At 40.3% G+C, this 17,530-nt stretch overlaps 1 protein-coding gene across 2 annotated transcripts in view; it reads right to left on the bottom strand.

The window, feature by feature from the left end:
• Positions 1-17,530, bottom strand: part of grik2 (glutamate receptor, ionotropic, kainate 2) — a 332,322-nt gene that overhangs the window by 186,727 nt on the left and 128,065 nt on the right. For both annotated transcript variants that reach the window (XM_056379853.1, XM_056379852.1), the window contains exons 5-6: positions 15,870-16,051; positions 5,534-5,587 (exon numbers count right to left, since the gene is read on the bottom strand). In XM_056379853.1, coding sequence (XP_056235828.1) covers positions 5,534-5,587; positions 15,870-16,051 — 236 coding nt within the window. The remainder of the gene's footprint in view (positions 1-5,533; positions 5,588-15,869; positions 16,052-17,530) is intronic.

The following is a 17,530-nucleotide window of genomic DNA, read 5'->3' as shown; positions in this document are numbered from 1 at the left end:
ACAGGTAAAGGTGGAGGGAGATACACCTCAAGGTGGTGAACATTCATTCCAGTGAAAGTTGTTCACCCAGGACAATGGTCATGTGAATGACATGGGGAGCTGATCACTGCTGGTTATTCTTACAGTGTTACATTATGGATATGGGATGGGAAACTCCAAACATCAGATATGTAGCGTACATATCTGGCCTGGCATCAGTCACAAGCCATTAAGGAAGTTCACTGTAAGGACATGCAGCGTTACGGACCCACAATTGACACTTTGTGACTCTTCCAACCATCAAAATATCAAATTGATAGGAAACAGAGACAAAGGACCCTTTTCTCACAAACAGCTCCAGAGGATCAACCAATGGACACCAGACAACTGGAGAATATAGGCAAAATCTCCAGTTTGCATCAATAAGACTCTGTCTAATGATATTTGATTGTTTCTTATATAGAAAAGTAACAACAAAAGGACTGATTAACACTAAGGTGTGAATCCTGGCCTCTCTGTGCCATGCATGAACACACACACCAACCTCCCTTCCTCTGTCCCTCTCTAAATAAGAGTCATAAACTACAACCCACATTCCAGTCCTGGGTAGTGACCAGCAGAACTCTCTTCACAGACACAGATCTATGGAAGATTGTAAAATTAAATATCTAGCTGTTCTGTAACTCATGAGATGTTCCTATGCAATAGTTTAATCCCAAACTTCTATCCCATAGAATGTTTGAAATGTAACATGTAGATTTTAAGACAATGTCCTTCATGTGACCATACTGTCAGCATCCTTCACACGAGGTAACACACACTACATGACATCTAGCATGTCCATATTATTATTGTTACAGTCAAAGAACTGATGTGTAATCCACATTTATAGACTATTAGCATTAGGAAATGTTTATATCGCTGTTTGATCAATTAACCACTTGTATTATTAATTCCAGGTTTGAAGGATGTAATATGAAATCAACACTCCTATTACTCCTCTCTGCCATTATTAGTGCAAGTAGTTTTATATGTTATTTAATTTAATGTTTTGTGGTCATGGTGGAAGACGGATGTGCCAGTTTATAAGTAAACTGTAGATTTAAATTATTCTAAAGTTCAGTGGAAAATGACTCTCTTCTCCAAGTGGAAACTCAGGAGAAGACGATTGACGCCCCTGAAACATGCGCCAGCCCCCAGGGGATAAAACAATCGTGAACAATTCAAACATGTTCAGTTGGAAGAAAGAAAAGTTAGAGATGCTAAGAAGGCAGAAGATGCGAGAAGCAAGAAACGAAGCTAAACGCTAGAGGCTGAAAAGCTGAAGCTAGAAAACGATGCAGAAACTAGAAGCTGAGAACTTTGCTCAAAGCTCAGAGTCCCGGCTCTGTAGCCATGGAAACTCTTAGCTCTAAGCTGCTCACCACAAACTCATGGCTCTTAGTCATTTCTGCACTTTCGCGTCTTTTATTTTTCTTTGCCACAGGCTCCAAGTAACATCATTTTTGTCTACATGCATGATCTTTTATTTTTATAAGCCAAGTCAAGACCAACTGAACCAAAGCAACAGAAGTGCCTCAGAGTAATTTCGTAACTTTTAAATCATCAAGTTTCCCTTTTGAAGCTTTTTGACAACTTTAGAGTCATGTGGTCAACGCCAGTCTCCTCTAAAGTTATCCAACCAAAGTGAAGAGCATTAGAGTTTATTTCGCATCAACGCGCAAGAGACACCAGCAGATAACATCTGCACGACCTCCTGCAGAGAAGCCGAGCAGAAATCAAGAGAGCCCGAGACAGAAAGTCTCCTGGCAAACTCCACCAGAGCTGAACCGCTGAGACACCGGCAGAATCTGTCATTGTGATAACGGGACACGGCCTCCAGGAGAATCCACCTAGATCCCGCCGCTCCGGGGTTACCACGGCAACCACAGCCACCTGGGTTCCAGCCGAGGATCTCCAGTTACAGCGCAACTCACAGTAGGCCGGTCTTAACACTCTGCTCATGACTGGGTTGATGTTGAAATATAGCAATATTTAATCTTCAAACCTAATTCGTAGATGTAGCATCATTAGCTGTATAGTCATAGTGTATAGCCATAACATATTCTCTCCCACCATTGCCAACTCATCACACTGCTCATTTCATTATTATTTTCATCTTTATGATTATTACACCTTGCATTTACTCTGTAGAGAGTAGTTTAGTTAAATAAACTTGTTTATTTACACCCAGTTGTTGTCCTGTTGTGTTCTTTTGACGTAGAGACTGGAGATCCATTGATTTGAGAAGTCACGGCTTCTGATATGAGATTGATAAATTTGGCAATGAAGTAATTCATTGTTGTCCTCCCAGAGGAATGGTGTCCCATTTCAACAAGAGTAAATTCTAAAATATGGCATTAATGCTACAGATATATACAGTCAAGCCCGAAATTACTCATACCCCTGGCAAATTTTGACTTAAGGTTACTTTTATACAACCAGCAAGTTTTTTTTTGACCGGAAATGACACAGGCTTCTCCCAGAAGATAATAAGACAATGTACAAGAGGAATCATTGTGGAAAAAAATATTTCTCAGCTTTTATTTACATTTGAACAAAAAGTTGCATGTCCAAAATTATTCATAACCTTCACAATAATCAATAGAAAAGCCTTTATTACAGCAATCAAATGCTTCCTGTAATTGCTGACCAGCTTTTTGCATGTCTCCACTGGTATTTTTGCCCATTCATCTTTAGCGATGAGCTCCAACTCTTTCAGGTTGGAGGGTCTCCTTGCCTTCACCCTAATCTTTAGCTCCCTCCACAGATTCTCAATTGGATTCAAGTCAGGACTGTGGCTGGGCCACTGCAAAACATTAATGTTTTTGTCCTCTAACCATTTCTTCACCACTTTTGCTGTGTGTTTTGGGTCGTTGTCGTGCTGAATTGTCCACTGGTGCCCAAGGTCAAGTTTCTCTGCAGACTGCCTGATGTTGTTGTTGAGAATCTTGATGTATTGCTCATTTTTCATGGTGTCGTTTACTGTGATTAGGTTCCCTGGTGCATTGGCTGAAAAACACCCCCAAAGAATTAGGTTCCCACCACCATGTTTGACAGTGGGGATGGTGTTCTTAGGGTTGAAGGCGTCTCCTTTTCTAAGCCAAATGAAGGCTACATCATTGTGGCCAAACAATTCAATTTTTGTTTCATCTGACCATAAAACAGAAGACCAGAAGTCTTCTTCTTTGTCCAGATGATCATTTGCAAAGGCCAAGCTGGCTTTTGTGTGCCTTATCTGGAGAAGTGGCGTCCTCCTTGGTCTGCGTCCATGGAACCCAGCAGTGTGCAGTGTCTGTTAGACTGTCTGCCTTGAGACGTTGCCACCAGCAGAGCCCAGATTCACCAGGATGGTGAATCTGATCCTTGGATTCTTCTTCACCTCTCTCACTATCCTCCTGCCCAGCACAGGTGTCACTTTTGGCTTCCGACCACGTCCTCTGAGATTTTCCACAGTGCGGAACGTCTTGTATTTTTTAATAATACTTTGCACTGTAGCCATTGGAACTTGAAAACATTTAGATATGGCCTTATAGCCCTTTCCTGACGTGTGAGCAGCTACAATGCGCAGCCGCAGGTCCTCAGTGAGCTCCTTTGTCTTAGACTGTTCACAAACCAACTGCAGAGAGCTGCTGTTTTTCACCTGTTAAATTGATTAAAACAGCTGTTCCCAATGAATCAGGGTAATTAAGATGCTTTAGAACAGCTTGGACTATTTGGAATGCTATAGAACTTTGGATTTTCCCATAGACTGTGACAGTTTGCAAAGGGTATGAATAATTTTGGACATGCCACTTTTTGTTCAAATGTAAATAAAAGCTGAGAAATATTTTTTTCCACAATGATTCCTCTTGTACATCGTCTTATTATCTTCTGGGAGAAGCCTGTGTCACTTCCGGTCAAAATAAACCTTGCTGGTTGAATAAAAGTAACTTTAAGTCAAAATTTGCCAGGGGTATGAATAATTTCGGGCTTGACTGTATATACATAATAGTGACTCAAGAGAGATCTTTACCTGAGCTGTTGTGCATGGACATACCTGGAGCAGTGAAGTGAAATCTCACACAATAATATTATTGATGCTCAGCACAAATTGTTCCTAATGTACAAGGAAAGATAAAGATGGTATGTGGATGCAAATCTATATGACATATATGACTTTACACATTTAATTACAGAGTAAAGACTTTCTCAAAAGAGAGTTTAAGTAAATTCAAAGATCTGTGTTCACTGGAGGTCAATTACCATTATCTACATGAACAGGCAAGGTGGCTGGTCTCTCTGAAGAGAACAAGTTTTGTTTGTTACAGTATGTGATTCGGATGAGATTAAAGATGAAATCCATTTATTCTTTTACAAACTACAACTACTTTGTCAAAACTAAGCAGAGCTGAATGAAAGGACTGCTGTGTTATATAAACCCCACTGCACATACTCACTCGAGTGTCTTTCCCTATAGCCTCGCCTGCTTGGTCCTGCTCAGCCCAGACACTTTATGCTGAGGTGATGAAAATAGTTTCATATCAAAAACCGTATAAAACCATAATACAATAACTGAGGTTCCCCGTCAACGTCTTCACAGTGGTTAACACTCACAGTTAGAAGGCTCTGCTTTTGAACCTGCTGGGGCCTCCTGGTGTGTTGTTAGTATGCTCCCCCCACATCTGTGTGGGCTCCCTCCCACAGTCCAAAGACATGTAGGTTAACTGGCAACTCTAATTTTCACATAGAGCGTGAATGGTTGCCTGTCTCCATGTGTTCAGCCCTGCGAATGATCTGCCTCTCGCATAATGTGATCTGGGATTGGCTCCGCCCCTGCTGTGGCCCTTAAGGATGAGTGGGTATAGCTGATGGATGGATGGATGGATGGATAGATGGATGCTTGCCACCACTGGTGTATGAGTATGTGTTTGACGGGGTGAATGAGAGTCAAACTGTAAAGCACTTTGCATAAAAGCACAACATAAACGCGCTCTATTTAACGTAATGCTTTTTGGCCGCAGTGGAATTTGTTGTTGTAGTTCCGCAGTTGGCCACTTGGACAAATTTGCAGGAAGGTTGACTCATATCCAGCTCTTTTAAAACATCTATATAGTAGACAAAATATGAAGGGAGAAGAAGAAAAGGGAGAGGAAGAAGATCTGAACAAGAGCAAAAAGAGGAAGAAAAAAAAGAAAAGGAAAAACAAGACTGGGACAAGAACAACGAGGAGGAAGATGAAGAACACTGACATTAAGAGGAGGAGGGAGACAAGAACAATGAAACAAAAGAAAAGTTGTCTTTATATCATAAAGTATTATGCTGTTTTTTCTCTGGCTCTGAACAACACAATACAGGGGAAAATGAATGATCCACAGAAATAAATACAAAGCGAGCAGCTCTGAAAATGAAGATTGAGAGCAGTGTCATCTCATTTTTGGGCATGCAACAAAACTTGAGAGATATGAGGATATGGAACTGTGAGGTAGACCTGATGACAAAGCAACTGTGCAGCACAGCCTCTTTTTCTACTTACCAGTGTGGTGAAGATATAGTGATAATACTCTGTCATCATCCCCATGGCGAGAGCCTAAGAAAGAAGGTGACAGAAAGAGGCAGAGAGAGAGAGAGATTGGGATAGGGAGAGATTTATAAATGAATAGGGAGGCAGATACAATATTTTGTCATATTTTGCACACATGCACATACAAATGCATTTGTCTGTTTGTGTGGCTGTCTGTGTGGCTGTATTACCATGTAATGTGAAGAGGCATTTATTCTGCTACACTTCTGCAGCCACAGGCTCAGACTTAAGAAACAAACACCCACCCAAAAGAAAAACAGCCAAATAAAGCAAGAGATAGAGCGTAGTCTTATTATATATTTGGCATATGTAGGGAAACAGACAGAGTAATGCGTGATTTGTAGACATGGGACATCTGGATCATTGTCAGAAACATATATAAGGAAGACGCCCTGCAGTCACAAGGTCCATGGTGGAGTGGTTGTTGTTGTTTTGAAGCAGCTGTTTATTTGGAAAAAAAACCCACAAGTGACATGTGACAAACATCACACAAACACGGTGTGTAATATGATGCTTCCAGTGCAGGCTCTGTTTGTAACAGGATCTATTGGCACTGCCAACCAAGAAATGGAGCAAGCAGCTGTTATTGGAAATAAAAGAACATAAGATATGGTTTAACAGATTTCAACATTACTGGGTTACTTGATGATTAACTAAATCAAGAAGAAAAACATGCGTCAGCACATCCAAGTCTGATGGTATCATGGATGTTCCCTACAGCCGCAAATCACACTGGAACTGGGTTCACTAGACATGTTTTCAAATTTGTTTATACTGTCATTGATTTAACATATGAATTGAACATATGAATAATGATATCCACCACCATTCTTTCAATACCTTACTGTTACAGCCACAGCCAGCCCCCCACCCCCAGTGTGCTTCACCCTGTTTTCTGTTTGCTCCTATGCGAAGAAGGCTTGGTGGGCCCTGCTTCGTGACCGGCTGAGATTACCGGGGGGGGGGGGGGGGGTCTAGCGTCTGTGGCCATGTTGCTGATTGGAGCAGCTGACGTCCCAACCAAATAAACCAGGCATTCAAAAGGCCTGGCCAGCCAGTTGCTCGGGGGCAGCTGGGTTAGACCTCATGTGCTTTGTAAACGTTGTGACTAGTTTTTGTGAATTGAGATAGTTATTTGATAGTTATTTGTGTTGAAGGGAACTGGACTAGATGTTAGTTGTACTCTGAATTGATTGCGCATCACACACAGACTTCAGCTTGTTGGTGACACTAGGAATTGGAGTTCTGCTTGCTATGGTTTTTGCTTGTTTTTTGAGGGTGCAAAAAGGTTTTTGTTTGTCTTTTTATTTTTAGTTTAGAGTATAAAATTCTCATCTCAGTTTGAGCCCTCTTTCTGTTGTTTGTTTTTGATTTAAGCAGCATCCACTTGTCCTGTTCCCCTCTTTGGTTACCTTTGTTTACCCTCCTTGCTATCCAATAAATTTTGCTTTCCCAATTCCAACTGGTTATGTTGCTTCCCTCTTCCACAATTGCGAGCTGGGTTGTAACACTTACTCTGAGAAATACTTGTACGCTGCTTTATTTAATAAAAACAGCAAAGCTTCTACAGTCCTAGAAGTTCTCTAAGCACAAGCCTTAGAAAAGATCAAATCTGATTAAAGTCAGGAAACATTTGATCAAAGCAAAGCGAAGGCAAATAATGAATCTCAACAGACCTGATGCCACTTTTTGATACAAAATGCTACAGTCAGAACAAAAAGTATTTAAGTTTAATACCCAACCTGACAAGAGTGATAGTAAGATGGAGAATAAGACTGACAGGAAAATAGTGTTTTGCATTACATACATGTCATTCCTGAACCAGAGACTCTTAATTTACCACTCAATCTATATTCCAGCTTTCACCTACAGTCATGAGCTTCGGGTAGATCAAAAGCATGAGCTCAACCTCAATGAGTTCTGGTCACCCTCAGATATATGGGGTAAGGAGCCCTCACCGCTGTTCCTTCACATTAAGGGTGTTCCCTGGAAACTTCCCTGTGGAGGTAATGGACAAGAAGACCCATAACACGCTGGAGGGATTATATATCACATCATTGTATCCCTGAGAGAGAGTTAGACCACATGGCTAGGGAGACTTTAAGTGGCAAAGTATGACTGGATGGACAATCAAACATTTGCTTTGCAAGTCTGACACAGCAGTGGCATCAGTAAAACAAAGGACTATATATCTGGTGGTCACTGCTGTTTAAAACGTTTCAACAGAGACACCAGAGTCATATGAATACCAGAACTGAGTCTGGACACAGAGAGGGAATCTTGATTGCAATGGGGAAACAGCATTCTGCTGTTGCAGCTCCATTTTCTATTTTAGGTTGATTTGATGAAAAAGTTTTACATGAAAATCTGAGTTCTGCCTTGTTCATGTTCAGTATGAGTCAGACTTTTTGTCATCTGTCTGCAATTGCCGCTCCTCTTCTGAAGCGACTCTAGTAAGTTCGCTGACAGGAATATGTACTCATTTGCACCATTACCAAGGCAATCTGTCTCTAAAAATGCACCTCTGAGATGAGATTCTAAAGTAGAATCACCTCGCTGCGTATTATCATCCAGACTGTGTATGTGTGTGTGTGCAGGCTGTGTGCCACCACATTCCACCTGTATGTAGCTATATAGTGGCACCAGAGTCCCACCTGCCGTGCTGAGACTCACTAAACCAATATGAATCACAGATTAGGACTGTGTGCAGAGGATGATTAAACAGGCAAGAAGGGATAACGGCTGCTGGCATCAGGTGGGAAACCTTCAGAGACTACAGCCTTCCGTCTGAGGACCAGCCCACTCAGTGGTGATTCACATGGTGCCATTTCCTGGATCTTGGGATGACAGATGAGTGCCATAAACCTTTCAGAGATTCTGTGGGCTATCTATATTCCCAATTTTTGATTTCAGTGAAAACAAATCAAAAGAGAAACATATACTGTTCAGGTATAATAGCTATTAGATTTCAAAACATCCATCAAAGCTATCCACAAGACAGAAAAGACATTTACTGCTTCAGTTGTAGCACTTAAAGGTGCATGCAGACACAACTCAAAGCAAATTTTCCTTTCACCGTTATTCACATAAATTTTACAACTCAAACATTTATAAAATCTGTGCTTCTTGGTGACACAATAGGTCTGTCTGCCCAAGCCTAAAAAAAATGGAAATACTCAAAACCACATGTAAGTGAATATACAGTGGGCAACATTGAAATGATACATTACAAAGACTGTGATTGAGTCTGTCTGAAAGTAGAGACGAATGAAATGTTGGGAAACAGGTTTTTGTCACTCACACTGACAGCCAGAGAAGAGAGGAAAACTTAAAGCGATAGCTTAGGCTTTTTGACTCGGGGTTGTGTGAGGTAGTCAAATATAGTCAATACATTACCTACAGTAGATTATGATGAGGGCGGTCCCAGTTAGGAAAGCCGACCCATGCACTGGCAGAGTGGCAGAGTGATGTGTTGCTGTCCACGGGGCCACCAGAAAAAACTGGTTTTAGACATTTTTAAAAAGGCTCACCGAAACATCCAGTATCTGTTAAACCTCCTAAGACCCGAACTCTTGCATGGCGTGCATTTTTAATTTCTCTTTGCTATTTAGGCTGATTGGGACCTGAGAAAAATGATGTCCACATATGAGGACATTAGTTTTAAATTTCGATTACTGAGTGGCAGTATAATATCCTCATATGTGGTCACCAGGCCCTTGTTGAGAAAAAGTTAGTATTGTGGTCTAGAGAACCCAAAATGTGAGGTCCACATATGTGGACGCCAGGTCCTAGGAGGTTAAATGTAGCTTCATGTAGAATATTTTCAGTGGTTTATCTTTCTGTGAAAACATCACTTTCCTTTGGCACTACATTTTTTCAACCACTGAACTACCGTATTCCTACGCACAAGCGCACCTGAAGAGCACACTGTATTATGCCTCTTTCTGATTCAATTAGCTGACCTGTGGCTGTGGTGTAACACAAGTGCGCTTGTGCGTAGGATAACGGTAGTTCAGCAATTGCAAAAATGTCTCTAAAACACGTTTTTCTCTGGGTGCCCCGTGCACAGCAACACATAGCTCTGCCGCTTGGCCCGTCGGATTTCCTAACTGGGGCCACACTCATCACGATCTACTGTAGGTACGTTGCTCTGACAAGAGTTAAACAACAGAACTCTAAAGGTTCAGAACTACTCTGAAGCGAATGTTCAAGTGTTATTTTCTAGACTGCTCGTGAAGTCTATCCTTATTCACCCCAAACACACGATGAGTGGACTGTACAGATGTTAGCTAGAAGCTAGCAAGCAACGTACACGTTTGTGTGACAGCTCAGCCTCTGACTGATCTCAGAACTCACCAGAACTTCAGCTCTGTTATTCTTACCTCCAGTTTCTGTCCTTCCTCTTCTTATTTCTGTACATTTCTGAAGTAATGCTCAATTCTACAGGTGTGTTCAGACAGAAGTGACCGCTCGCTAAACCCTGCCCACCAACAGTGATTGTCCAGTCACACCTTAGCACAGCAGGCCTGTCAGGCTTTAGATTTCTTCAGGATTCCATTTATGTATCCATGAAAGCCGCAAATGTTAGCATAAATCGAACCTGTGTTGCTTCTCCAAAGCAACATAAAATATATGTCCAAATAAGGTATATGTTTCTTAGCATCCAAACCATTTGGGTTATGTCAGAGCAAATAACAATCTAATTATATGTTAATTATTATACTGTGCTATAATACCAGGGCTAACAGGCTCTACCCTCAACACACAAACAATGCTGCAACCTTTGAGCATGGTATCATGTTCCATTAATGTAGCAGTCTTTTTAAAACTGATTTCTGATTCCTTGGCATCAGAAATGATATGTTTTTCTAACTACTGAATCCACTTTCAGCAATAACTTTTATGTTATTGATTTGCACAAAATTATGAACTTTTGTTCAGTGAGTGAACCCTAAATATACGGCATGCAAGTAAAACCATTTCGTAGTTTTCCAAAGGAATATTTAACCACAGTTTTCCCCTACCAGTCTTTGGGCAACACGACTCGGGCCAATCTCTGTACTGGAAACACAGAAATCAACATGTTGTTGTCCTTGTGTCTACAGTATTTGGCTGACAGCTGATGAGGAGTACTTACAATCTCTAACTTATTGGTGTGTCGCGTAATGAGAATATCAGAGCGAGACAGTTAAGTCTTTCATAACCTCTCATTAGCAGGGTTTCTCTATGACATTATTAATGAAAGGAGTCCTTGACCTTCCATAGCAATCTACCACTCAGGCATTGATTAAAATCCCTAGGAGACAGGTAGAGTGCTGGGGCTGAATCATGTTGTCTTAAATATTTGATAAATCCTACAAGCCAGAGATGCTTTTAACTGAGTTACTCATTGCAAAAGTCCTCTTTTACGCAGAATGATATTCTTGACTTGATAAAGACATTGTTTAGAAATGAGAAAGAGTCAAATCTAGTTACCTTTTCTTCCTGCAAGTTAAAGCAGCACCATACACAATCTGAAGTGTAACTGATGTTCATTTTTGAAGTTAGATCTTAAAAGTCCAAAGTACTGAATCTTTGTACGCAAGTGTAACTCTTATCAAGAGGGAAAATCCTACAAAAGAGCACTTGAAATAGTCTTTGTGGGACTGCCAGCTCCTTCAGGCTGGTTTTACTCACTGATCCCCAGATGTGTAGACTAAATAAGAGTGTCATTTCTGAAAAGCTGTGACCAGTTTGCTACTAAATTGCTTGTTTTGGATTAGAAGCTAAGTATGTCTTTAGTATGCAGTGATGGACTGGAAAAAAATGTCTACACCAAGTCCATCGTACCCATACCTTCACTCCATTCCTCACGGTATGGATACAAAGGCCATAATTGTAAAATGAATAGTGTTATTATCTATCAAGATATCTCGTCATCTCATGTAAATGTGTCATTATCACAGGATATTTCAGTCTGTCCAAGAGGGTTAAATTATGTGGAAGAAGATGATAGAGCACAACTGGTAGGAGCACAATATCACGAGTTCCATCACAAGTTGTGGATGTAGCCAGACTCCCCATCAAGCAAAACTAGCAGCATTCAAAGGTGGGAAACCGGTGAGGGATCAATGTTAGCATGTTAGCATTACTTGACCAATTGGGACTTTCTGTCTCTACCAGCATTTTTGAGTTAAATACACCCATTTTTAGCCTGGACCATTAGCACTGCAGGCCCTTATCAGCTTGTAATAAGCAATGCACTCAACTTGTCTTGCTTAATTTAGAAATGACTTAAGTTTGAATTGTAATGTGGCTATGTGATCATTTCATATCTAATATTAACACATTTAAGTAATGTGATTAATATTAGCCATGTTCAAACAATGCTTTTTTTAACTTGTTTTTCATTTTCTTAGGGAGCGATTTTTAACTATCAATGATTTGGAAACAAATAATTGTATTACTTGTAAAATGAGAGTACTACTTATAAATGTTAATTGGCAGTGTCCTCTCTTGTCTTTCACACTCTGTTCCTCCTCGCATTTTCAAAATGCTGTTTTTACCACGTCACTGTTGTAGCTGTCACTGGTTGGCGCCAGTAACCGGAGACAAGGGTTATGGTAAGGACACTGGGGTGCTCTGGATTATAGGAAGAGGAAGAGTTTCTTTCTCACCATCAAACTATCACCTGGACTGAAAACAGGGATGAAATGAGTTCCTCTCACCAATAAACTAGCTTTTAAGATATCCTTGGAATTTATGGCTAGTTCATGGAACTCATCCCGAATTAACACCCCCACAACAAATGGGAGACGAACACGACACTCCCCACAGAACGTCACTGAGTCTATGTTGCAACAATGAGACTCACCTGGGACTGATGGGTGGGTGCCACCTCTTATCAAGCAACATGAAAAGGGATATTTAGCATTATTAAGGTTCTAAGCCATTACAGTTCACACTATGGACTAATTTCTCTCAAGAGAAAACACTACTATCACCTTTAACACCCTCTCACACCCAAAGGGGGGTCTCATGAGGAATCACAGACCCCTGCCATAAACCATCCTACATTCCAACCTGAACTGATAACCATTGTTCCACATTTTAAAGAATGTTTAAAATATCAACTAAATGTCTCATCACCATGTTATTCATTATCATTCTGGAAATATGTCCATGAATTATAGTCCAAAATTAATTTCTGTAGCCCAAAGGGAAGCTGAGATATTTTATCAGTTCTGAAGTAAGTATCCACCACGTTACAATACTGCCATCTAGGGACCACTCTGGATCCCTTATCCTCTAGGGAATTAACCGATAAACAATCAAATACATCACTTTACTATTACTATTTGATGTCGTAGTTTTAGCCATGTATTTGTGTGATTAAAAAATTGTTATCTTTGTGTTAGTCAATGTATTCTATGTGTACTATTAACCCATCATAATATCATTAGTCCAGTTGTATATTCGAAGCAATAGCTATGTAGTTCATGTAGGCTGTTATTAAATATTAATGGGTCATGGCGGGAGTAGAATCTACAACACTTGCATGTGAAACCAAATTAAATAAAACAAACTTAAGATTTTATTTCTCTCTTTCTCTATTGAAACAAAGAAAAGAGAGGGAAAACCTAAGGGGTGGCGATAATTGTCAAAGTCCCCCAATTCCTTCCAAAGTTATCTGGCAAAAGTCAATTAAACGCGAAAGCTTATTCCGCTGTCAACCTCCGGCCCTCCGGCTACACGCCTGACCAGGACTGGCTGACCAGATCTCCAGAGTGCTTACGGAAGACTGGCAGACTGCACCGACATTGAACCCACCGAGACATCGGCAGAGCCCGTCACCCCTGGCGACAGTTGTCATCTCCGAGAGAACCACTTGGCGTGGCGCCCCAGTTACCTGGCAACTTTAACTCCTGGGCTCCAGCCAAGATCAAGGTAACTCCATCTTCTGCATTGAACTGTTTTGATGTAGAAATAATCTTAGTTTCCGAGCTTATAACTATAATTCCTTGTTGTTAAGAATAAATACGCTACACATAGCCAAATTTATTCTCTTCCCCCATCACCCAACATTATTGCTATTTCAGCTGGTAGAAATAGGTATTGCTTGATATAGTTTCATATTCATTATCATTGTTCAATGTATTTCACCTGTGCACAATTAGTAAATAAATCTTAATAACTTGACCCAGTTGTTGTCCTGTGTTTCCTTAAAGTGGAGATCGGAGATCGATGTAATCAAGAAATCACAACTCTTGATGTGAGATTGATCAAACTAATCCATAACTTTAATCAAGTTTTCCTCCCTGAGGACTCGTGCCCCCTTTTTAACGAGAGCAAATTCTAAATTGTGGTATTCACGCTACACTGTTGACAGACATCTGTCAGCTCTGGCTAGCTAACACCACATATACTCCAGCAAGAAACAGCAGCTAGTAGCAGTTGTAATTGTAACAGAGAAACAAACAGACACCAGACACAGTTAGCTCTTCAAGCTAATGAACAGTGAGTGTCTCAAAACATTAGCAGCACAGGTTAAAAGCAGAGAGGCCCCATCCTAACACAAGTAAATTCAAAATGTTTGTGTTGCAGGGTGAAGTCTGTTAGCCTTAGTATTACAGCACAGTATTAAAATTTATATTTAATTAAAGCATAAAACACAGAAAAATAAATGAATAAAATCACTTATTTGCCTGCTGCACTAGAGGAGCACGGAGGTACAGTTATTAATTATTAATTAATTAATGTTATTTGTAACATTGGCATGCATACAAATCTTGTTGTTTCCTCAGAGTATACCCTACACTCTATATACCGTATGCCAGAGGAGGTGTAGTGTACACAGGCAAAACTTCATATATTGGATTTCAATATTACTTGTTAGCCACACAGGATCATTAAAAGAGACTGAACACATGTTTGTTCTCTGAAAGTTTTAAGCATTATAGAAGCAATATCCATCCAATGTCATTACCCATTACTACATGTTGGTTTTCTCATTAACTCTAAGTTGCCTTAGTTAGGCCTGGGAGCAGAGTGAATTAAGAGTGATGACATCCCCATTGACTCTGGAACTATTCTCCATCTCCACTGTGGAATGAAACCATCAAACAGGTTTCAGTGTTTACAAAGGGTTTTAGTAAGGTAAGATGTTTTGATTGAGCAATAATTACCACCCCAGCAAATGAACAGATTAACAGACTTAATGAACTAACACGTGAAAACTGACTAGAGCTGAATTTTATTCCACCAACAGGATTAGTGTTAGTGTGAAATGATTTAGGAAATATTATGAGCTGCCATGTAACAGGTCATTTTATAGACCTAAATGAGTATTAGAAAAATATCTGCAGCACAGGCTTCACAGTCAGCTAGGTCAGATGAAAAGTCAGTAATTGTGTAGGATACATAACATTTGTTGTAACATTTGCTTTGTCTGTTTGGTGAGTGTTGATCAGCAATGATCATACTGATGTAGTGACACTACATTCATATTCTAAAAGATCAACTGTAGCATTAATATAGCAATGAATTGAAGTAGTCAGTTACTGGATGTGGTTTTTTTTTTGTCTACATTGCTGAGCCTAATGGCCGTTAGCACACATAATGACAATTAATGGTAATTTTGAGATACATATATCACATCATGTATATAACCATCTGTATAAGGTTTTAAGTATATGGTTTCCTCTAATGGAGAAAACTGTGTATTCACTCTCTTCAAGTCGTTCCACTCAGCTGATGTTTGAAAAAAGATATTACTATATATGACTACGAACATCTCTAAACGAGAATATTTTTGACAGAACATTCAATTGATCTTATTTATATAGCACCAAATCATAATATACATTATCTGTAGGGACTTTACAGGATAAGGTCAAGAGAGAGAAACCCAACAGTCATTCAAGATGATACGACACTACATGAATGCAAGAATACAAAGTTAACTACAAGCTCAACCACGTGGTTGGTCATGTGACATGACATCACTGCCCAAGCTTTGGGAGCTCTGAGTCTTTCTTTTTGGTCATTGACATAATGCATTCCCTCGCTCCTTACCCCGAATTTGACCATCACAACTGAGCCCCTAACCCCAACCTAGACCTAATTTCAGGCCTAACCCTAAAACCAGGTCTTAACCCTCAAACAGTGATTTAAATTGGTGGGGTCCAGAAATCCCCACAAAGCTGCTGGACTCCACAACTATAGAGTCCCGGTTTTCAGACCCCATGAATAAGACACACAGACACACACACACACACACACACACACACACACACACACACATACACACCTGCTTCAGGATCCCAGCAGCCATTTCATGGCCACAATCAAAGATGATGTGGAACTCCTTCCCCCTCTTCATCTCCTTTAACAGCGGCTTGGCATCCTTGGTCTCTGCAGGCAGCTGCCGTATCTTTAACCGGATGTTGTACCGGGACGGCGCCTTTATAAGTTCTTGCAACCGAATAAGACCTGTAGTGAAATCCACAAAGAGAAAAAAAAAACATTTTCACCTTTTCTTTCACCTCAACAACCGTTGCTATTTGAAAATGTTGCACAATTGCAATCATTGCAGTCCTGCTCCCATGAGGGCAATACATTTCAAAAAAAGGTAATGTCAAAATATATGTCTTTGCACAGCAATTGAGGTAACAACTACTCCTGATACATTTGGCAGTGGTGGTTAAAATTAGAGCTGCAAGGATACACAAGATTTCTTTTTCTTTCCATCTCCTTGTGTCATTCTGATATCACCCACTCTGCATCTAAACATCTTTTAGTCTCAGTATTAGCAGACCTTGATCCAACTATATAAATGTTCTTACAAACACAAGGGAACAAAGACATATCAATACTGCACATTACCTGACATTCATCATTCATCATAGATGACATTGATTCAGTGCTCACTATTGATCCCTCTCTTCCTCTGTATGCTGCTCACTGTTGTGTATAGGATATGTGTGAAGTCAACCTTGCTGAGGAAATTGACTGGGACTTCAGCTGAAGCACAAACATCTTAATTTTGACAGATAAGCCTCTGCTGTGACATCCAATAAGTATTTCTCCTCTCAGTAGCTGATCAATCATCTCCGTGTTACAGCTGAAGAATATGTATATGTCAGAGATACAGAGGGGCAGAGCGGGGGGGGGGGGGGGGGGGGGGGGGGGGGTTTCATAGAATGGATTTTGTGCTCGGTGCAGTTTTTTCCTTTATGCAAGCTTTTCTTCATACAGGTTAAGATTATTTTTCAACTGCACGCCTGATGATGAATGTTCTGTTTCTAGTTGGTTAAAATGCAGTGTGTGTGCATCAGATTGGTGGATGTTTTGCATATAGACAGTCTTCTAGACAAAAACAACAGCATCAGTCTGTTGATCAAAGGCCTTCACACAACCTATGTTTACTTGACAAAACCTGGAAATCATGTCTGTTGACTATCAGAAGTAATGGTAGAAGAAGCATGACAAAACCTCATATGGGGAATGTGGGACCACTTACATATTGTTTTCAGCCAAAAAGTCAATGCTGGTTTCTTTAAACCAAAGTAGCTTTTGTGCCTAAAGCAAACCAAACTTTAAACATAGTGGTGGCAGATCAGAAAAGAGTCTATTTCATAACCATCATATGCATTTTGGAAAGCGCTGCACTTCTTTTTCATGGCCCCAGAGCCACTCATGCCCGAATATAGCATGCATATAAATATTACGTTAAATACCACAGGCCTGTTCTCAGTGACAGATAATACAAGCTAACTGTATGCCGCAGATTAACAGATAAATGCTGAACTTATGGATGCCATTACGTGTGCTAATATGTTAAATGAGCTTCTGTTGAAGGTGTACACGGACAAACAAACAAAATAGGAAAAAAAAAAAGATTGACTCAGATAATGAGCCTGATGTTGATGTGGGGAGAGGGAGAACAACCTGACAGGAGCATTATTGTTT

Source organism: Seriola aureovittata, chromosome 7 (genome assembly GCF_021018895.1).
Source record: "Seriola aureovittata isolate HTS-2021-v1 ecotype China chromosome 7, ASM2101889v1, whole genome shotgun sequence".
NCBI lineage: Eukaryota > Metazoa > Chordata > Actinopteri > Carangiformes > Carangidae > Seriola > Seriola aureovittata.
The sequence above is the reverse complement of the archived record's forward strand: the minus strand, read 5'-3'. Positions and strand labels throughout refer to the sequence as shown.